The sequence below is a fragment of the Pygocentrus nattereri genome, chromosome 17 (genome assembly GCF_015220715.1).
Source record: "Pygocentrus nattereri isolate fPygNat1 chromosome 17, fPygNat1.pri, whole genome shotgun sequence".
In the NCBI taxonomy this organism is placed as follows: Eukaryota; Metazoa; Chordata; class Actinopteri; order Characiformes; family Serrasalmidae; genus Pygocentrus; species Pygocentrus nattereri.
This window is the reverse complement of record NC_051227.1, coordinates 15,088,749-15,111,308: the sequence shown is the minus strand read 5'-3', so window position 1 is coordinate 15,111,308 and position 22,560 is coordinate 15,088,749. Positions and strand designations below refer to the sequence as shown.

General features: G+C 42.1%; 2 protein-coding genes across 5 annotated transcripts in view; one reads left to right on the top strand and one right to left on the bottom strand.

Moving 5' to 3' along the window:
* The window catches only part of LOC108432509 (telomerase protein component 1-like), a 71,457-nt gene extending 65,025 nt beyond the window's left edge, over positions 1 to 6,432 (bottom strand). For all 3 annotated transcript variants that reach the window (XM_037546726.1, XM_037546728.1, XM_037546727.1), the window contains exons 1-4: positions 6,319 to 6,432; positions 2,809 to 2,975; positions 1,260 to 1,837; positions 26 to 202 (exon numbers count right to left, since the gene is read on the bottom strand). In XM_037546726.1, the coding sequence (XP_037402623.1) occupies positions 26 to 202; positions 1,260 to 1,837; positions 2,809 to 2,893 (840 nt within the window). In that variant the 5' untranslated portion in view covers positions 2,894 to 2,975; positions 6,319 to 6,432. The remainder of the gene's footprint in view (positions 1 to 25; positions 203 to 1,259; positions 1,838 to 2,808; positions 2,976 to 6,318) is intronic.
* A 1,774-nt stretch (positions 6,433 to 8,206) lies between these two features.
* Positions 8,207 to 22,219, top strand: znf414 (zinc finger protein 414). 2 transcript variants are annotated; one of them, XR_001858231.2, is made up of 8 exons: positions 8,207 to 8,353; positions 8,965 to 9,066; positions 9,899 to 10,009; positions 11,732 to 11,837; positions 13,359 to 13,891; positions 16,222 to 16,301; positions 19,797 to 19,949; positions 20,861 to 22,219. XR_001858231.2 is itself a non-coding variant. In XM_017706370.2 (7 exons), the coding sequence occupies exons 2-7, from the start codon at positions 9,060 to 9,062 to the stop codon at positions 20,935 to 20,937; spliced, it is 987 nt and encodes a 328-aa protein (XP_017561859.1). In that variant the 5' UTR covers positions 8,207 to 8,353; positions 8,965 to 9,059; the 3' UTR covers positions 20,938 to 22,219. The 2 variants fall into 2 exon arrangements, 1 of the variants encoding a protein (XP_017561859.1); XM_017706370.2 differs by lacking the exon at positions 16,222 to 16,301.
* Positions 22,220 to 22,560: the final 341 nt, after the last annotated feature.

Below are 22,560 nucleotides of genomic sequence, written 5' to 3'. Positions count from 1 at the left end.
AAGAGAGAAAAAACAAACGAATTACCTTCTGTTCCTTCAATAACTCTGCTTTTCTGTCCACATGTGTGACGAGGACAGCAAACTCTTCACTGAGATCAACTGTCAGCTTCTCCTCTTCATCACTCAGTTTCAGATCCAGCTCCGGCAGCTCTGAAGGCAGCGCTGTGTCCATCTCCACCTCCTCCTCAAACTCCTCCAAGTCCTATTGACGCAAAGGTATAAATAAATGGCGACATAAAAGTATAAAATGTTATATAATGTGAGTTTGTATAACATTCTGACCACCTCCTTGTTTCTACACTCATGGTCCATTTTATCAGCTCCACTTACTGTATAGCTGCACTTTGTAGTTCTACAGTTACAGACTGTAGTCCATCTGTTTCTCTGATACTTTGTTACCCCCTTTTACCCTGTTCTTCACTGGTCAGGACCCCCATGGACCCTCACAGAGCAGGTACTGTTTGGGTGGTGGATCATTCTCAGCACTGCAGTAACACTGACGTGGTGGTGGTGTGTTAGTGCGAGTTGTGCTGGTCTGAGTGGATCAGACACAGCAGTGCTGCTGGAGTTTTTAAACACCTCAGTGTCACTGCTGGACTAAGAATAGTCCACCAAACAAAAACATCCAGCTAACAGTGTCCTGTGGGCAGCGTCCTGTGACCACTGATGAAGGACTAGAGGATGACCAACACAAACTGTGCAGCAGCAGATGAGCTGTCGTCTCTGACTTTACATCTACAAGGTGGACCGACAATGTAGGAGTGTCTAATAGAGTGGACAGTGAGTGGACACAGTGTTTAAAACTCCAGCTGCACTGCTGTGTCTGATCCACTCAGACCAGCACAACATACACTAACACACCACCACGTCAGTGTTACTGCAGTGCTGAGAATGATCCACCACCCAAATAGTACCTGCTCTGTGAGGGTCCATGGGGGTCCTGACCACTGAAGAACAGGGTAAAATGGGGTAACAAAGTATCAGAGAAACAGATGGACTACAGTCTGTAACTGTAGAACTACAGAGTGCAGCTATAGAGTAAGTGGAGCTGGTCATGATGTTATGCCTGATGATTCAGGCCTGTGGTTAGCACCATGCTAATTAGTGGGTACAGCTTCCATTACTTGTTAGCTTTGTTAGTAGCTCCAGTGCAAGAAGCAAACCTCAGACAGTAAACGTGTTTTAGCTGATCAGCTGCATTTCAGAGGTCCACTTTCACCAAACTATCACTTCAACCATATGAGTAAAGAGTCTCGAACCTCGTCCAGCTCCTCGTAGTAAGATGCAGCCTCAGAAGGACTCAGACAGGCAGGCTCGATTTTTCTCTTTCTGGTAGCAACACTCATCTGCTCTGGAGGAGGAACAGCAGCAGAGTAAACAGGAGACTGACCACCAACAGTGCTGTGGGGCAGAGGGCTGGCGGAGTGAGGAGGGCAGAGAGAGGAGGAGAGGATGAGGGGGGCCTGCTTCAGCTGGGTGTTCTCAGTGCTGAGGAGAGGGGAGGAAAGCAGGGCGGAAGAGGAGGAGAGAAGATGGGAGGAGCTGGACAGGAGAGTAGAAGAGATGGAGATGGAGGAGAGAAGACGAGAGGAGCTGGAGGTGGAGGAAAGAAGATGGGAGGAGCTGGGGGTGGAGGAAAGAAGGTGAGAGGAGCTGGGGGTGGAGGAAAGAAGATGGGAGGAGCTGGGGGTGGAGAAGAGGAGGGGAGAAGAGGTGGAGGTGGAGGAGAGGGCAGAAGGCTGAAGAGCAGGACAGGAGGAAATGGAGGAGTCTGATGTTGCCCAACAGGTTTGGGGCAGAAGGGAGGAGGCCTGGGCCAGAATCCGGTTCTCCACACCTACAAAAATGAAATATGCTGTTATATGTTGCCAGTAAATGTTTAAAAAAAATTATATATATATATATATAAAAAAAATTGGGTCACATTACTGAGGCTAAGTTCACATTACAGGCCTTGTTGCTTAAATCCAATCTCTTTAACACAATGGTTCACACTCATTTAAGTAAGTTTGTTGCTTTTCCACCATTTACAGGCTGTTCTGTTTGTTGCTGTTGCCATGGTAACGCTGAATGATGGCGCTGCGCAGTGCAATAAAAGCACATGAATTCCGATCTGAGCGTCACATTAAGGTCACATGGCCACGAATCAGATACATATCGGCTCTAGGACCACATATGAAAGTGACTCAGGTTGGATTTGAAAAGATCAGATTTGTGTCCACACTGCCCTGAAAACACCAGATCTGAGTCACATTAGGGAAAAGAATTGGATTTGTGCCACTTTAACCTGGTAATGTGAACAGAGCCTGATGCTTTCAACCTAAATATGGAGACAATCAAACCATGTGACCAAAAAGTGAGTATGTATCTTTAATTTGTCACTAAATAAAATTTTGGTCACATAAGAATAATAAAAAAAATCTGACTATGAATAAAAGTATGAAATGTACATAAGGTATAACTAACTATGGATATTTCTAACAATATTTCATTCCCTTAGACCAGGGATACCTATAGTGATGATAATGCACATAGGTCTGAAACTGCGTTTACAAATGTATCTCATAAAATCATCATATATATTTTAATCAGTTATATACAGTGTAAAATTACGAATGTTCTCTAACTGGGTGAGGGTCACTTCCTTTGGGTATATATATATATATATATATATATATATATATATATATATATATATATATATATATATATATATATATATATATACACATACACAAAATGCATATATATAAATATTCAAAATGCATATATGCATTTTGAATATTTAGAGTATTTTGAAAAGATTACTTTTCTGTATTGCCAGGTTTGGGCCGGTACAGCTGGAATCCATTTTGGCCTTTGGGTCAGACTGAATCAGAGTCACTGCCTTCATCTCTGTGAGTGCTGAAGAACATGAAGTCCTGAATATGCTGTTGCTGCTCTACCAGCTCTCACAACGAGCTCCCAGACCAGATCTGCAGAGCACAGAACAGAGTGAAGACTATTTTAATGTGTGGCTGAATGAATTCTTTCAAAATATCTTCTTACAGTGGGGAAAACAAATTAACTCATTAACATAAAACAGCTGTGTGTTAATACTTTAGGAATATTTTTCTTCAAAAACCATGCTTATCAAAGAATACCCCTGCTTGAATGACATGTTTTGGTGATTTTCTAAGTGAAAATAAGTTAACATACCCTCTACAAGGAACATACTTCATATTATCTGCTAATTGTAGTCCATAATTTCCATTTTTTGTTTGTTTTTGCACAAGCCACATTCAACATTTTGCCAATAAACAGTAAGTGTGCACTAAATTGTTAGTTTTTGAATAAATGTAATAAATCTATGTGATGACTGGAATAACTGAGAAGAACTAACTCAGACAACTAATTAGATTAATTAGCCGCAGGTCTGTTACCGGGAACATAAAGAGGATCCCAGAGAGGCTGAGCCTTTCAGAAGATGGTGGGCTTCACCACTCTGTGAAAGTTCTCAACTTAAAATAGCAAAGAACTTGGGGATTTCATCAGCTTTGGTACGTAATATCATTAAAAGATTGAGAGAATCTGGAGAAGTTTCTGTATGTGTGATAAGGCTGAAAACCAATTCTGGCCGGCTGTGATCTTTGGGCCCACAGGCGGGACTGCACTTCACTGCATTAAAAACAGACATGTCTCTGTAGTAGAAATCACTGCATGGGCTCAGAAACACTTCTGAAAACCACTGTCTGTGAACACAGTTCATCACTGCATCCAAAAATGAAGGTTAAAACTCTAAAACACAAAGAAGATACTGCACATAAACTGGATCCAGAAACGCTGCCACCTTCTCTGGGCCTGAGCTCGTTTAAAATGGACTGAGGAAAAGTAGAAAAGTGTCCTGTGGTCCGATGAATCAACATCTGAAATTCTTTTTGGAAATCATGCACACTGTGTCCTCTGGGCTAAAGACTCAGCTTGTTATCAGTGCACAGTTCAAAAGCCAGTATTCATGATGGTTTAAGGGGGCAATAGTGCACATGGCCCCATTAAAGCAGAATGATGTATACATGTTTTGGCAATGTATGCTGCCATCCGGATGACGTCTTTTTCAGAGAAGGCCTTGATTATTACAGCAAGACGATGCCAAACCACATTCTGTGTGTATTACAACAACATTGCTCTGCGTTAAAACAGTCTGGGTGCTAAACTGGCCTGCCTGTGGAACTGTTCCGCTCCTGTATCAAGCAAGAACAGGAAAACATTTCACTTTTAAAACTACAGCAGTGTCTCCTCAGTTCCCAAACACTTACAGAGTGTTGCTAAAAGAAGAGGTGATGCAATGCAGTGTCAAACATGCCCCCCTCCCAACTTTTATACTGGCATCAAAATGGGCATATATTTCTCAAAAAAAAAAAAAATACAATGTCTCAGTTTTAACATATGTTGCCTTAGTAGTATGTATAACATGGGATTTAAATGATTTGCATTTTTTGGATTTACACATATACGTATTTTTCGGGGGGGGGGGTTTTTGGTGCAACTTCTTGCAAAATATAAACCATGAATTTTTGCAACACAAAAAAACATCCACTATTTAAAGCTTCTGGATCTCAGAAATGAATGAAAATACAAGCCAAAAATCTTGCACTCTAACTACCAGGTACAATGACATTACTTTCTAAACACCATCGAAAGAGAGAGAGAGAGACACAATCGATCCAGCACGGTCACAAATATCATAAATACTTACACGTGTGATACAGCTTTCCGCTAAATAAGCCTGCTTAGGCTTTAATATTTTGACAAAAGAACCAAAATTGCTCAGAAAGGTTTTCAAGAGCCATGTGTCCCCAAACTTTTGATGGGCAACTAATACAGCTTGGAGAGAACGAGGCGTGTCCTGTGAAGCTTTCCAGCATGGGAACTGCAAACTGAAAGGATTAGACAGTCGAGGTGGGGCAAAGGTCTCTGAACGTTGCTCAAGTCACTGCTTACGAAGCAGCACCTGAAGAGACCGACTGACCGACTCAGTCGCTTTAGTGCTGCTCAACCTCGTGACTCAACAGGGCACACAGATACACAATCAGCAGAGAAAAGGGCTCAGCTTGAGCCATTCATCATCTTTCACTCTCGTTCTTTTCCTCTCTAAGCCTCTCTAAACACCCGCATAGCTTATTCCTGATTTCACACTCAGTACCCGCCTCGACAAATAAGAGCCCACGGCAGTCGCTGAACCTGCTGCTCCAAGATAAACAGTGCACTGCAAAAAATGACGTCTTAGTGAGTGTAAACGTCTTAAATGTAGTCAGTATATCTGATATTTCTCATTCTGAGACTGCTGTAAGAATATTGTGAGATTATTGAACTTATTTCTAGACATTTTTACTTGTTTTTAAGCAGTTTTATCTCATAAAAGTGTCTGATTTCGTTGGCAGATCATGTGACTTGTTTTAATCATTATTTCTCCAAACAAGTGAACTAATCTGCCAATGGAATCAGACACTTTCACCAGATAAAATCACTTAAAACTAGTAAAAATGTACAGAAACAGGTGGAAAAATCTTATAATATTCTTACAGCAGCCTCATAATGAGGGATATTAGATTATTAGTCATTTTCCTTCATCAACATCACGTGTGTAAACTCAGAAGACTAGTGTAGTTTCACTGGTGCTTCAGGTCTCTACAATCAGACATTTCACACCAAGACAAAACAGACTCCTGTACTGGATCCAGTGGTCCTGAAAGGGAAAACACACTCATTTTCCTAAAATTCCTGCATCATTAACTGGTTTAGATGTAAACGGAGGCGTTCAGAGCGGTTTGGTGTGAAATTCTCTGCTCTAGAGAAACTCAGAGTCAGAACTGTTCACAGTGGTGGTGATAGGAACCAGACGCCCCCTCTAAAAGCTTCTCAGAGAAAGTTCCTACAGTAAACGGTTATGAATTCACTGCCTGAGGACTGAGACGCTGTTTTATGGTAGTTCTGAGAAGATTTTGTCCTGAACATCTTTTATAAACCCATTCCTGGAGGAAGGACACATGCGGGGCACTCTGCAGCTGCTTTATCTGAACGTGTAATGAAGAGACAGGAATCAGGCGCTCGTCAACACAATGTAAGTGACCAGCCTCTTCACTGGGGTCTCTGCTGGTCATACTGAGGCCTGGACTCTGCACATGGGCCCACTGTCAACAGACAGTGGAGACAGAGTGGACAGACCGGTCAGGCAGCTGCTGATTAGTCAGTCTACTGCTAGTCCGACAGCGACGACTTGGTTTGAGAGCCACACGCATGAAGACACGGGTGAGCAGGTCAATAACGCGCGTGCCTTACCTTGACCCTCAGTGTGACAGCGCGCGCTCATTCTTATTCAGCTTAAACGGAGTCTGTGAGTTTCCAGAGCCGCAGAGTTCCCGGACAAACAAATCCCGACTTCCGGACATACAGTTGGGGGGGTGGTCTGCGTATAGGGGGTGGAGCTGGGGCCGAGATCATCACAATCTCAACAAGGACTACCATGAATTGTATTGTATCTATTTGTGTATCTATTTCTGTCTATCCGTATGTATTTATTTATTTATTTATTTATTTAAGCATTATTTTAAAATATATACGCTGTCCGAACAAAACCTTGTATCTCAAAAATGGTAACTTTACAGGAGAAGGAAAAAAAAGTGCTTTAAATATAATGTAAGTTAATGGAACCAGACGCTAGACGTTGGGTCATTTCTTTGGGCCCATTCTTCGTTAAATTTACAAACAATATAAAGGGCATCAGGTATTTTCAAATTATGTCAAAAACTGAAAAAATATATATAAACACCACCTTCAGCACCGCATCGTGGAGGCTAAGAAATAAAATAAAACGGTGTCTTGTGACTTTTGACTATATATAAAGGATTTTTTGTTTGAGTGCATTTTGTTTTGTGAACGTGTTAATGTCCATCACAATATTTCTGCCATTTATTTATTTTGTGACACCATGAAGGTTTGGGGAAGAGTTGTTGAAGCAAGGCTAAGGCGAGAGGTCCAGATCAGTGAGCAGCAGTTTGGTTTCATGCCCAGAAAGAGTAGCGCAGATGCAATTTTTGCATTGAGAGTGTTGGTAGAGAAGTACAGAGAAGGTCAGAAGGAGCTGCATTGTGTCTTTGTGGATCTAGAGAAGGCATATGATAGGGTGCCAAGAGAGGAACTGTGGTACTGTATGAGGAAGTCAGGTGTAGCTGAAAAGTATGTTAGGGTGGTGCAGGACATGTATGAGGATAGTGAGACAGTGGTGAGGTGTGCAGTTGGAGTGACAAATGGTTTCAAGGTGAAGGTAGGGTTACATCAGGGATCAGCTTTGAGCCCCTTCTTGTTTGCAATGGTGATGAAAGGTTGACAGATGAGGTCAGGCAGGAGGCTCCATGGACCATGATGTTTGCAGATAATCTGTGGTGAGAGTAGAGAGCAGGTGGAAGAGAATCTGGAGAGGTAGATGTTTGCACTGGAGAGGAGAGGAATGAAGGTCAGTAGAGACAAGACGGAATACATGTGTGTGAATGAGAGGGAGGCAGGTGGAAAGGTGAAGATGCAAGGAGTAGAGGTCGTAAAGGTGAATGACTTCAAATATCTTGGGTCAACCATCCAGAGCAATGGACAGTGTAGAAAAGAGGTGAAGAAGAGGGTGCAGGCAGGATGGAGTGAGTGGAGACGGGTGTCAGGGCTGATGTGTGACAGAAGGATAGCAGCAAGAGTGAAAGGGAAGGTTTACAAGACAGTAGTGCGTCCTGCTATGATGTATGGTTTGGAGACTGTGGCTCTGTCTAAAAGACAGGAGGCTGAGCTGGAGGTGGCGGAGATGAAGATGCTGAGATTTTCGTTGGGAGTGACAAGGATGGACAAGATTAGAAATGAGCAGATCAGAGGGACAGTGAAGGTGGAGCAGTTTGGAGATAAAGCCAGAGAGGCCAGGTTGAGATGGTTTGGACATGTGTTGAGGAGGAAAAGTGGATATATTGTGCAAAGAATGTTAGAGATGGAGCTGCCGGGTAGAAGGAGAAGAGGTAGACCTCAGAGAAGGTTTATGGATGTAGTGAAGGTGGACATGGAGATGATTGGTGTGAAAGTAGAGGAGGCAGTGGATAGGGCAAGGTGGAGGCAGATGATCCGCTGTGGCGACCCCTAAAGGAAGCAGCCGAAATAAGAAGAAGAGTGTATTTATTTATTAACACGTGCTCGACAGGAGGAATCTGGTGGCGTGATCTGGCAACCCTGTAGTGCCTCTCCTCTGCACGTACGCTGCAGCGGCGGAAGAACAAAAACACATCAGGCAGAAGCCGAGATAAACACATTTCTGCCCGGGTTTATTTCTCCTCAGCATCCTCGGGTAAGTCTTCAGTAACTAAAAAGGTCCGGAAAGCGCTGTTCAGTCCAGATAACCGGCTACTTTTATACAAAACACCGCGCAGCTCGCTCGGTCTTTGTGAGATCGCTATCAGCTAACAGCTAACAGACACTCGCTGTAGCTGTTTAACGCTCGTTTTTTTGTTAATAGGATTTTTTCAGAAGTAAATATCGTAAATGAACCACGTCTTTTTATTTCCATTATATACGTTTTGGTGTTTGTAATTAAAACGATAGTCTGTTTGCTGGAACACTAGGTCAACTTCTCATTCAAAATTTTCCGTTCCACCTTAAATGGAGCAGCAGTTAACGTTCTTGCGCCCGAGGCCAGCGCCGTCAGATAGTGCAGTGCTGCACCATTTAAGGTGGAACGGAAAAATTCGAACAAGAAGTTACAAATTGGAAGCCAGGTTCACACTCATCCAATCTCTGTGAAGTTAACTGTTAAAGGTCCTGTCACACTCGCTCTGACTGGCCTTAGTAACCTTTATTCAATATGATTTAATAATGAATAATTACACTAAGGAGCAGGTTGAACATTTGCGTACATATATTAACCACTGCATCACTGATTGTTGCTATTTTCATTCTCAGTGTGAGTTAAGGTGGTCAAACTGAGCTCATCTGCACGCGTGCAGCAGCTAAAGCCCAGCATCCCAGACTTCACTTCACTACGAGCCTGATCGGCCATGGAGGGTATGATTATAATGATTTATAAACACGTCTCAGTCAGAATTTTGCGTTATAACTCCTGCGTTATAACTAGGGCTGGATGATAATCCCATATCTTCCAAATACAGAACATATAGCACCTGATACCATAACATTAAGTTTGCATTATTAGTTAATATTCCCATAACAGGGGAAATTCCACCCAATTTTTCAAATTTTCTGCATAATTAAATGGTTGAGATGTAAACAGAGTCATTCAGAGGGTTTTGATCAGCCAGAATCATTCAGGGTGTTGTGAGCCAAAATAATCGCGAAAGAACTTTTTCCTCAGATTTTCCACTATTTTCCCATCATCAACATTCCATATGAATCACAAAAGCTTCTCTGGTGGTTCTGGATAGTAAACAAAACGTCTATATCTGTGTTGTAGTCATGGTGACCCCTGGTTCCCATCACCACCACTGTAAAGACATCTGAACAATTTCACACCAAACCGCTCTGAATCTCTCTGTTTACGTCTCAACCACTGAATTGTACAGAAATTTTGAAAAATAGGTTGAATTACCCTTTATGTAATTGAATGTTGTCAAATATTAAATGATCGTTTTCTATCAACTCAGTATCACAGTGCATCTGTATCACAGTATACCACAATAGATGATGTGTCGCCCTGAGCCAGCAGCTCTCAGTATACCCATTTTTACTAATCAGCACATTTCTAAACCCTGCTTAAAGGTAAATTAGGGGCTTTTGGAGCAAGAAGACTCTAAAACGTGCAGGACACAAACTTCAGGACTGACCTAGAGAAACATGTGGCATGTGATATGTGACGGTCAGTGTTCCTGTTTCATTTCAGGCTGCCATTTGTCCTGTACGTTTTATGGCTGTAAGCGTACTTACTCCAATTCGGAAGCGCTGAACAGTCACCTCCAGGATCATCATAAGAGCCCTGCACAATCCCTCCCCGGTATGTTCATTCATTTAGAATTAAATCTTGCATATCTTGTATTTTTCTTGTACTTTTTTTTTGTTCCATTTAATGTTTTGTGGTTTTATTTACCAAAAAGAGTCATCATTTGTTTCTACCTGACCTTTTTCTAACCTGTCTTTATCCCTTACAATTTACAGACTGCTTTTGTGAATGTGCCTTTAAGACAGATGTATTTAAATGAACTGTGGTCTGATTGGCTGACCTTGATTACGCATCATGCATAAAGCAATCTGGGCTGAAATGCTCTTTATAAATTCATCCTGAGGTGGAAGAATAGGCAGATACACCAATCAGGCATAACGTTATGTCCCTGTTTCTACGCTCACTGTCCACTTTATCAGCTCCACTTACTGTATAGCTGCACTTTGTAGTTCTACAGTTACAGACTGTAGTCCATCTGTTTCTCTGATACTTTGTTAGCCCCTTTTACCCTGTTCTTCAGTGGTCAGGACCCCTATGGACCCTCACAGAGCAGGTATTATATGGGTGGTGGATCATTCTCAGTGCTGCAGTAACACTGACGTGGTGGTGGTGTGTTAGTGTTTGTTGTGCTGGTCTGAGTGGATCAGACACAGCAGTGCTGCTGTAGTTTTTAAACACTGTGTCCACTCACTGTCCACTCTATTAGACACTCCCACCTTGTCAGTCCACCTTGTAGATGTAAAGTCAGAGACGACAGCTCATCTGCTGCTGCACAGTTTGTGTTGGTCATCCTCTAGTCCTTCATCAGTGGTCACAGGACGCTGTGTCTGGACGTGTCTGGATATTTTTGGTTGGTGGACTATTCTCAGTCCAGCAGCAACACTGAGGTGTTTAATAACTACAAAGTGGAGCTGATAAAATGGACACTGAGTGTAGAAACAAGGAGGTGGTCAGAATGTTATGCCTGGTCAGTGTGTCAGATGTCAGTGCATTGAGTGTTGTGATGTCAGAATAAGTGACTTTTTTCCGGCTTGATAAATAAGTTTAGTGTTTACATAAATCTTTTATTCAAAAAGTCAATATTGTCTGAAGCATCATAGTTAAATCAAAGTCTCATAACTTAAAAAAAGTCTTTTACATTTTGTAAACATTTCATGATGAACTGAATAGAGGTGGTACAACATTTCTTATATACACTATACAGTAAAATCCCATTACATTAAGACTGTTAAGAACATTTATTTGCTTCTCCTGTAAAGTTACTGTCATGTTTATGTACTGTTAAGTACTAGTATGTATGTTGTAGGGTTTTAATATGACGCATTTTAAAGGCATTGCCAGTTTTGCACATTGGACCTACGGTAATGCAGGTTATGTCTGCTGGATGGGAATGCTGCAAGGTTAGCGGCCACTCTAATCTAGTCCAGTGCATGTGGCTACTGTCTCACAGTCAGAGCGTTTACATACACTCAGTAATCCGATCATGACCGGATTTCTGCATGTATCTGCGGGCAGTTGTGGGCTGGAGGTTAGGGAACCAGCCTTGTGACCGGAAAGTCACCGGTTTGATCCCCTGAGCTGACAGTACGTGAGCAAGACACCTAACCAACTGCTCCCTGGGCGCTGTGGATAGGGCTGCCAACCAGTTTTACCTTGCGCTTTCATTGTGTCGTCTTCTGTGAGTTTATTGGCTGGTTGTAAAGCAGACTCGGGTAGACCTGGAGTTTCCCCATTACCCAAGTGCATTACTCAATGTCATGTCTTCTTCTCTTGTAGGGAAATCCTTCCTGTGCTCCACAATAGGATGTGAAGCTTCGTTCTCCAACATGCAGCAGCTCATGGATCATGGGAGGCATCACCACAAGCCAAATTACTTTTTCCTGTGAGTCTTTTTGAGAGCCATAAGAGAAGCATAGATGCTTCATGTTCCTTTGTTGCTCATAATGGCAATAAAACTTCACGTTAAAGGTCGTCACATTTGGCCAAAGCTCACAGATACACCCAGTGTAGTTGATGAACCACGACGTGTTTGTTTTGAAGTTTGCTTCCTTAGTTTTAGCTGGAGCTGGAGCTACAAGGCTAATGTAGCTAACAAGAAATAGAGACTTATTAGCTGTTATATGCCGTTAACTGCATGCCTGGTTCATCACATGGTCACCTGAAGAGTCATTCAGAGGGTTTTGGTGTGAAATGGTTCAGATTCCTTTACAGTGGTGGTGATGGGAACCAGGGGTCACCATGACTACAACACCGATACAGACATTATTTTTTTTTTACTATCCAGAATCATCAGAGAACCTACACGTGTCATGAGTTTCATATTGCTGTTGTTGAAAAAAACCTCATATACCCAAAATGATAACGTAACAGGAGAGTAAAAAAAACTTTACTTTAATGTAAATCAGTGTAACCAGAATTTTTTCAGAGTAATTTTTGGTCGTTTCTTTTGGCCCAATCATCCTGAAATTCGCACACAGTGTAAAGGGCAACAGGAATTTTCAAACTATGTCAAAAACTGAGAAACAACAAAAATGGAGATATGAGGTTCGACAGCAATGATATGTAAATTTGACCATGGTAAAATAATCATAAATATGATTGATTTTTTTTTTTTCTCTTGAACAATTTTCTGCCTTGGAATGGCCTGCACACATCCCTCCGCCATGAATGGATTTTTAAAATATGTTTTATAGGGCTCCCGAGTGGCGCAACCATCTAAGCGTTGGCCCTGTCATCAGGCGGTGGGTGGGTTGGATGGCCCCCCTTCTCCTTCCATCACTCAATGCGATACTAGTAAGCGCAGGCGTCTCTTAGCTGACGTAACAGATCTGGCGGTTGCCGCTTTCCTCCGAGTGAGTTCAGCTGTCCGTGATGTTGCATGAGCGGCAGTTCTGAAAGAAGCAGTGGCTGGTTTCACAGGTCTTGGAGGAAGCCTGTGCTGCCTTCACCCTCATAGCGTTGGTAGCATTGAGTTGAATGGGGAAGTCCTAACTAGCGGGTGGAATTGGAGACAACTAAATTGGGGAGAAAATCGGGGCTAAATAAATAAATAAATAATGTTTTATAGTGAAAACCTCGAAAACCTATAGTGAAAAACTATCGTAAAACGATGTGTAGTCATAGTCATTTAATACAATACAATAAGGAGCTTTTAGGGGTGGACGTCTGGTTCCTATCACCACCAATGTGAACAGTTCTGACACCAAAATTTCACACCAAACTGCTCTGAACCGCTCTGATTACATTTTAACCAACCCTATAAATATGCAGAAAATGTTGAAAATCAGTGGCATTCCCCTTTAAGTGATCCATAAATGTGTGCTTTCTGACACTGAATGGCAGCGTTATCTAAAAATGTAGCTGCAGCCTGAAGCCTGAAGCTTGTCTGTGCCTCTGTCCACAGCTGTGAGAGCTGCAGAGCGAAGCTGCGCTCATACCGCACCCTCCTGAAACACCTGCAGACTTGCGCCAAGGTGGCCAAAAAGGCGTCGAAGGTAGAACCTGGAGCAGCTCCTGACTTGGATCCTTCTGGTGTCCCCCTGGCCCCTGTGGACATGGAGCACTCCGGGCCTTTACTGGCCCCCGAGCAGATGGAAGCTCAGCCTTCTCTGCTGTCAAACTCAGCAGCGCTGTCCCAGCCCAACCAGCAAGTTCAGCAAACTCCCAATGGCTCATCACTGGACCCCATTTCCATCAGGCCTCCTGCAGACTCCATGGCTGTTTCAGAGCCAGCAAAAACCCAAAACATGTCCGGTCAGCCGGATGCCTCCTACAGCCCATTCCCACCCAGTTTGTCTCCGGTTCACCCAGCCGTTCTGCCTGACCCGTCCCAGCAGGAGCAGCAGCAGTGGTCTGCCAGAATCGGCCAGTCCAGCCTGGCATCCTCTCCGCCGCACTCACCGCCCGGCTCAAACGCCGTCTGGAGGAAGAACCAAGGTGAATGACCTCCACAGAGCTGAGACGTCAGAAGAGTGTCCGGTTTAAACTAGGGCCCGACAGATATGAAAAAATTAGTTTTTTAAAGGGCTAAAAATTCTGATAACCAGCGGTATACAGTACTGTGCAGAAGTCTTCTGAGGAAATGATGTGAAAATCTATTTGTCTGAGCAGAAGTGTGTATTTATTTGTTCGAAAAGCAGCAACATTAGAATAAATACGAGTAAATGAACTATACTTTGTGATTTGATGTGTGGCATCTTAACCATTTTCCAAATCTGGAGGAAGTCCAGTGTTTACAGTTACTGTCCAATATCGTCCTTCATTAAATTAAATCAGGTGCTGCTGTTGGAATGAAATCCATGTGATGACTGGAGAGCAGAGAGAAGACGGGAAAAAGATCCCGAGTTCTTCTACCTGTGTTCTAACACTTTTAAAAACAAGAAAGTTTTACTGTGTTTTACTCTGTTTATGATTATTTGTACTTATTCTAATGTTAAAGTGTTTAGATAAACACTTTTAAATGGTTTTCATGGCTGACTTCTGCACAGCACTGAATATGTTAGTATGGTCAAAAAAAAAGCTTCCAGTAGCCTCAGTTGGTGCTTTACAGACGGATGTGACTGTTAATTGTTAAATATGATCATCAATTTTCAGCTGTCATTTTCCTTAAAGTCAAATAAACATCAAAAACTCATGAATTCTTAACAGTTTCACAGCAGTTTTGTTGTTTTTTTTTTTAATTAACTTTTGATTATCTTTTATTTTTCATCAAAAGGATTTTTGGGGTTATAAAATGTTATCCTAATGCCGTGCATTGTACATGTTTTATTTTATTCATAAAAATCGAATGTTCCTCTCATATTAGAGGTGGCTGTTAAACAAGCCGCTGAATAGGTGCTTCTTAAATCTGTGGAGATCTCAACATTGGCAGCGTTATTGGCCAACTGGTATGTCAGTCGGGTCCTGATTTAAACCAGGCGTCATGATTCGTAACGTTCTGCAGAGCAGGGCTGTCCAGCTGTGGTCCTGGAGGACCGTAGTTCAGTGCTGTTTGGTGATTTCCCTGCTCAGACACATCTGATTCCATTCAACAGCTATCAGGTGTGGTAGCAAGGCTGCAATTTAGGATTATTGCTATAATCAATATTAACTGTTATTCAGTTAATCAGATAATTGAGGTATTATGCCTTTTCCTCTCACATTGCCACCATCATTTAAAGTTCTGTCTGTATTACATACCATTTCTTTTTTTTAAGATGCAGCAGTAGAAGTCATATCACCCCCTATGCTTCCTGTAGTGTATTACAGTCTGTCAGAGTGACTGTGTGGATCATATGAACATTATAGAGCTTTTTAAATATAACAGTAGAAGCCATATCGCCCCCTACGCTTCCTGTAGTGTATTACAGTCTGTCAGAGTGACTGTGTGGATCATATGAACATTATAGAGGCTTTTTAAATATAACAGTAGAAGCCATATCGCCCCCTACGCTTCCTGTAGTGTATTACAGTCTGTCAGAGTGACTGTGTGGATAATATGAACATTATAGAGGCTTTTTAAATATAACAGTAGAAGCCATATCACCCCCTACGCTTCCTGTAGTGTATTACAGTCTGTCAGAGTGACTGTGTGGACCATATGAACATTATAGAGGCTTTTTAAATATAACAGTAGAAGCCATATCGCCCCCTACGCTTCCTGTAGTGTATTACAGACTGTCAGAGTGACTGTGTGGATCATATGAACATTATAGAGGCTTTTTAAATATAACAGTAGAAGTCATATCACCCCCTATGCTTCCTGTAGTGTATTACAGTCTGTCAGAGTGACTGTGTGGATCATATGAACATTATAGAGCTTTTTAAATGAAACAGTAGAAGTCATATCACCCCCTATGCTTCCTGTAGTGTATTACAGTCTGTAAGAGTGACTGTGTGGATCATATGAGCATTATAGAGGCTTTTTAAATATAACAGTAGAAGCCATATCGCCCCCTACGCTTCCAGGAGTGGATTACAGTTTCATATGAATGTTTATTTGCCTACACCATGTCATCTGCAACCATTTGACTTTTATTAGGTGCATTTGAGCAGGAAAATCATGAAAAAGTGCTTGACTCTGACCCTCTGGACCACCCCTGCCACAGAGCACCCTACATTGTAGGTCTTCTGCATCTTTGTGGTTTATCAGAGCTCACTTCACAGTTTTGTTGCTTGCCTGTCAACAGGTTTGTGCCCATTGAGAGTAAACTGATAAGTCCTAATGGGGGAAACTGTGCCGGTTTATTGAGTGAACTGTGTTTTGACATGTTACACTGTCCTGGCAGACCCGCCTGCGCCCCTTTTGCACAGATGGAACTCTCCTCCAAGCAATCAGGCTCAGGCTTTAAGTAGAGAGGAAGTCCAGGTGAGGCACAGAGAAATATCCACACACACATCGCTAGACAGGAAAAAAAGAACTTGCCTCAAATTCGCTTTAGAAGCTTCTGCCCGTCTCCCCTCCCCTTCCCTCCCCTCTAACTATGCTTACTGTGTCCCCTGGTTCTGCTTTACTAGTCCAATCATGTGGCTGTGCAACTCAATCCACTTACATTCAATCCTAGATATACACTTGCTGGCCATTTTATTGGAAACACCTCCCACCTTGTAGTGTACACTTAGAGACTGTAGCCCATGTGTCGATGCACTGCTTGTGTTAGTCATCCTCTAGTCCTTCATCAGTTTCAGTTACTGACCACAAAGCCTACAGGATAATTTTATTAATACTGCCATAAACAATAAAGTGGTCCACCGCCCAAATACAGTACTGTGCAAAAGTCAGAGACCACCCTTCATTTATTTAATTTCCAGTCGGATTAAGGACAAGTTCAGGACAAGTTACTGATTTTTTAGGAGCTATTGATCTGATGAAATTAATTATAAGATAATCCACTTTCACAAGATGGAGAAAGTCACAGCAAAATAAAAGCCTCCTAACAACCACCTGGAAGAGCTGGTAGACACCAAAACTGGCCCCATCAGATAAAAAGCACTTCCATCTCTGAGACAGGAGATAATCAGGCTGCTTCAGATCTGAAAACATCCACAGGTGTTTCTGTCCATCCTTCCACTGTGAGAAGACCACAGTGCTGTGGGTCTGAAAGGATGTGTAGCTGATCAAGAACAACCTCACTGAGGCAAGGGACAGTGGACTGACCATCCCAGAGTCCAGAGCTCAGCACCACTGAATGGGTTTGATCACTTCAGAAAATCATCAACCAGCTTCTAAGACTGAGCTTTGGAAGCGTGTCTGTAGATTCTTTGAGGACCTGAAAGTGAGTCTCCAGAAAAGACCGGAAGCTGGAATAAAGGGAAAGAGTGTCTCACTGAACACTTGTTGGCATTTGGTCTGGAAGTTTTTTGGTCTGGAATTTAAGTGTGGCCTCTGACCTTTGCACGGTTGTGTAATATCATGGGCTCCTGGTTGGTGTTTCTGGTAAAATGGCCAATGAGTATATATACAGGGTAGGTGTTTCTAATAAACTGGCAACCTGGCGCACGTCTTATGAGGGCTTCACTAACAGATGATCACAGGTACCAGAAAGTATGAACCATAGTCCTTTTCTTTCTCCTGTCCTGCGCCGATTGCCACTCTCCCCTTAGCATTGGCAGGGCTAGCTGGTGGTCACTGCTGGACAAATCCTTTTAGACCCTGAGGCTCAGGGGAGGTGTTTCGAGCTGCTCACAGTGCTTCTACATCTCAGCGCCCATAGGTGGAGTTTGTGGTGAAGCAGGGGGTTTATTACACTTTACTTTGTTAAAATGAAATGTAAGGCTTCTTTTTCAGTAACTACAGGAACTTAACTGTTGGTGGGCGCTGGTCATTTAAGGGGTTAATTTAGTTGAAGGATCCATGTAATGGAAAACTGAATTTTTCCCCTCTTTTTGATAGATTTAATGTCTTACGTAAACACTGATGAGTTTTAAAACATAGTCTTCACTTTGTAGCTTGTGGCCTGGAGGTTAGGGAACCGGCCCTGTGACCAGAAGGTCGCTGGTTGGATTCCCAGAGCCAACAGTACATGACTGAGGTGTCCTTGAGCAAGACGCCTAACTCCCGCTGTGGGTAGGGCTGCCCACGCTTCGGGCAGGTGTGCTCACTGCCCCCTACTGTGTGTGCTCAGTAGTGTGTATGTGGTGTTTCACTGCACGGATGGGTCAAATGCGGAGGTGAAATTTCCCCGTTGTGGGACTAATAAGGGTCACTTAATCTTAATCTGAAAAATGAATTGATTGTTTTTGTGATGTCACAAAAGCCAACATAAAGTTATAAGTAGTGTTACTCTTCTGGGAAGCTTTCTACTAAATTTTGGAGACAGTCTGTGGACATTTCTGTCCATTCATCCAGAAGAGCATTTGTGAGGTCAGACACTGATGTTGGATGAGAAGGCATGGCTCACAATCTCCGTTCTGGTTCATCCCAAAGGTGTTCTGTTGGGTTGAGGTCAGGGTTCTGTGAGGGCCAGTCAAGCTGTTCCGCACCAAACTCACCAACCATCTCACTAATTAGGAGGGGTGTCCACATACTTTTGTCTTTACAGTATACATATACATTTATATAAAGGCAGTAATGGCTCATTATGTGATTATGGTTAAAAAAATAAAATAAATAAATAATAATGTAGAGTGGCTCTTTTCCTGAAGCGCTGACCGTGTAGGTTTTGTTACTGCAGTAAGACGCCTTCTACTATACCATAGCAGTAGTTGCTTGTTGTGTAACTGGTATAAATGCAACACGCCTTTAAATCCACTAAAAAGCTAGTAGCACGTTAGTTTACATCTGTAGTATCAGTGTCAGCTCAAACTCCACCTATACCAGCAGCCGTTTTCTATTTTCCATGTTAACTGGGACTGTTTTGTTGTTTACTCTGCATTTCGAGAGGAGACAGGCTGGTCTACAGTGGGGTGTAAATATTAGGGGGCTGGTACTGCAGGCGCGGATTGAGAATAGGCCTAGAACTAAAAGTAGAGCACTGTATCAATACCAGTATCATTACTGGAGGTGATATTGGTACAATAGATGTGTTGATATCCATTTATTCAACATTACCCAGCCTAAGCATCGAAAGGGAGTTTCAGGGTAATTAAGTCATTGACTGTTCGGAGTGGTTTGATGTGAAATGTGTAACTGTGGAGAACATTTCAGTGCCAGTGATAAGAACCAGGGATGACAAATACAGCTATTTTATTTAATATCCAAAATGAGCAGTGAATCTACACATGACTCGAGTTTTTATAGGTGTGTTGCATATGAATAGTGGTACATCTGAACAAATACATTTTCTTTGGATACTAATTTGCACATGTTTAAAAACAATGTTTTAGACCAAAACCTTCTCAAGACTATCATAAAATATCATAAAACCTTCATATTCATAACCATTTCATGTAGTAACCTTCTGTGAGGGAGCCGGACGTCTGGTTCCTATCACCACCACTGTGAACAGTTCTGACTCGGTAAGTTTCTCTAGAACAGAGCGTTTCACACCAAACCGCTCAGGATGATTCTGTTTACATATTAACCGTTTAGTTATGTTATTTTTGGCAAATTGATGGAGTTTCCCTTTAAGCTGAAACTACTGTGAATTATTCTGTAACTACTTTGAATTGATTATGTCATTGGTGCATCTCTACTACTAAAGACTGTCTGTAAAAAGAGGCCAGGATAATATAAACCATAATTTGGTTTAATCGGTGTCCCATTGGTGGTGGATTATACTGAAGCTTGCTTTGATTTCTCATAATCGTCATGACCGCATTTGACTCTCTTCTCTTCTCAGCTGCTGAGCTTCTTCTTGCCTGAGTAAGACTTTGTTAAAGTGACCAGTCGCTGTTGTTGCCGATGTTCTCCTTCCTCTCGCAGGCCAGTCCTTCAGCAGTCGGATCCTTTGGGAGCACACCAGGGGGCGCTACAGCTGCCTTCAGTGCGGCCACTGCACCCCCGACCGCAAAGAGATGACCGCACACATAGATGGCCAGCACAGAAGCCCAGGGGGCAAAACGAACACTGATACAGGTAGGACGACCTCACACGGTTACGTTTAGTGCAATAATAATGTTTAATAGAGTTAATCACAGCTTTCTGTGAGGCGTTCTTCAGTTTCTATGACAACTAGCTGTTTTGCTCTTCTTGAAGATGGTTCTTCAAGAGTTCTTTAGTAAAGAAAATGGTTCTATATAGAACCCTGAACACTCAAAGAACCCGTTGCATGATTAATGTCGATATTTTGGACCCTTGGCATGATTAAAGGGTTCATTACGTCATGAAAGGGTTCCTCAGCCTGATGTGTCAGAATGTGCTGTACGTGGTTCTGTATAGCACCCAAAAGGGTTCTTCTATGGTTATGATGTCAAGCTTGTTACAATAGAAGAACCTTTTTTGGTGCAATATAGAACCCTTTTCCCAAAAAGGTTCTATACAGGACCATCTACAGCTCATTCAACGTCAATCTGAGGAACCCTTTCATGATGCAAAGAAACCTTTAATCATGCAAAGGGTTCTATGAGTGTTGATGGTTTAGTATAGAACCATTGTCTTCACGAAAGAACCCTTGAGGAACCACCCTTTCTTGTTCTGTTAATAATAATAATAATAATCTGTATTGTTATTATTATTATTATTATTATAGAGCCATTCTTATTGTGTATTATTTGCAATGATTCATATTTACTTCATATACTAGTTATTAAATGTAATGTATTATTGTTGTCATTATTACTTTTGTTATAGTTGTTGCTATTTTATTTATTTATTTATTTATTTTAAGCACTGTTCTGTTCCTGGTATTGAATTTTCATTGCTAAATAAACAAATTAACATTGTTTATTTTTATTTATTTTCCTCCAGATTGCTGTCTTTTATTTGGCCCTGTTGTTGTCTTTGTCTCTGTCATGGACGGATGGATCTTGTTTTGTACGTTTTTACAGACGCAGTTGTCGTCTCGCCTTCGCTGCTGGTTAAAATCTCCCCCGACTCTGAAAACTCCAGTTACACTCAGCTCTGACTGCAGAAGAGGTCATAAACCTCAACACTAGACAACACATTTCTCTGGCTCCCATGACTGGAAGGGTTACTGATGGACACTGATGGCCAGAGAGACCGGAGAGGGAGGTGACGGCTCTGTCCTGATGATTACGGTGAATTATGTGTGATTTTCAAGCTGACTTAACCAAGGAATATGGATCACGGTCATGTGCCCACTAATGAAGAAAGCCACACGTGTGACTGATGTTTTAAAGGGCAATTCCGCTGATTTTTCTAAATTTCTGCATAGTTCGGTGTGTGACATGTAAACAGAATATAGTGGAACATCTGAAATAATAAGCTTTGTTAGGGGACTGTTTTGCCTTGCAAGGTCCTGTAAGTACCTCTTCATATAAATTGTTTATAGAACGCATTTTAGGCCAAAAACTTAAAGTTTGCCCTAAAACAATGTCTCAGACATCCTTCCGAGAGGGAGCTTTTAGAGGTGGACGTCTGGTTCCTATCACCACCACTGTGAACAGTTCTGGCTCTGTAAGTTCCTCTAGAACAGAGCGTTTCACACCAAACCGCTCTGAACCGCTCTGTTTACATCTCAGTTATTACTTTATGCAGCATTTTTGAAACCCTTTATCTGCATGCTGTTTATACTGGTTAGATAGCATCAAGGTTTAAAGCTAGTTAAATATTAAAGAGGTATATTTACAGTTTGTAAGGTGTACATTGGTGTATGTGCTCTTGTAGCAGGTCCATATTTATCAAATATTTCAGTGATTTAAAACCAATTATGTTTGGAATGTGAACCTCATTTTTTACTGTATGAATAATGAGTACATTGTTAATGTATTTTAGGTGTAGTGCAGCATCAGTACACCTTTAATAAAGCAGTACTTTGATTTTGTTTGCATTAAGATTAAGTGACCCTTATTAGTACCACAACGGGGAGATTTCACCTCCGCATTTAACCCATCCATGCAGTGAAACACCACACACACCAGTGAGCACACTTGCCAAGAGTGGTGGGCAGCCCTATCCACAGCGCCCGGGGAGCAGTTGGGGGTTAGGTGTCTTGCTCAAGGACACCTTAGTCACGTATTTTCGGCGCTGGGGATCGAACCGGCGACCTTCCGGTCGCAGGGCCGGTTCTCTAACGTCCAGCTCACAACTGCCCCCATATAATCAGTATGTTTTTTTTTTCATATAAGTAGTTACACCTTGATTTGTACAGTGTTGTAAATGTAATAATTTGCTCCTTGTTTCTTTTTCAGTGTCAAAATGCACCATTAAAATAGCGTGAAACGGTTCTGTGACTCCAAATGTATCTTCTGCTCTCCAGAGACCAACAGTGACTTTAAGCTGTTTATATTTATTTGTGTCTTTTTGTCTTTTAAATGTGCACGGACTCATTCTCAAGCAGCTTGGACCCGAATCACTGTGTCTGTTTGTGTTTGATTTAGCCTGTGGATTTCCTCACAGTGGCCACTAAAACACCAAATCACTGAGAACACTGATGTTAAATCTGCTGAAAAACTGAGAAAACCTCTGAAGTCACACATGGGCTGCTGAAGCCAGACACTAAGGCACAGTCCCATTTCGTATTTTTACCCCACCCCTTGTTTTTTGAGTGTTACTTTGCCCCTTAGAA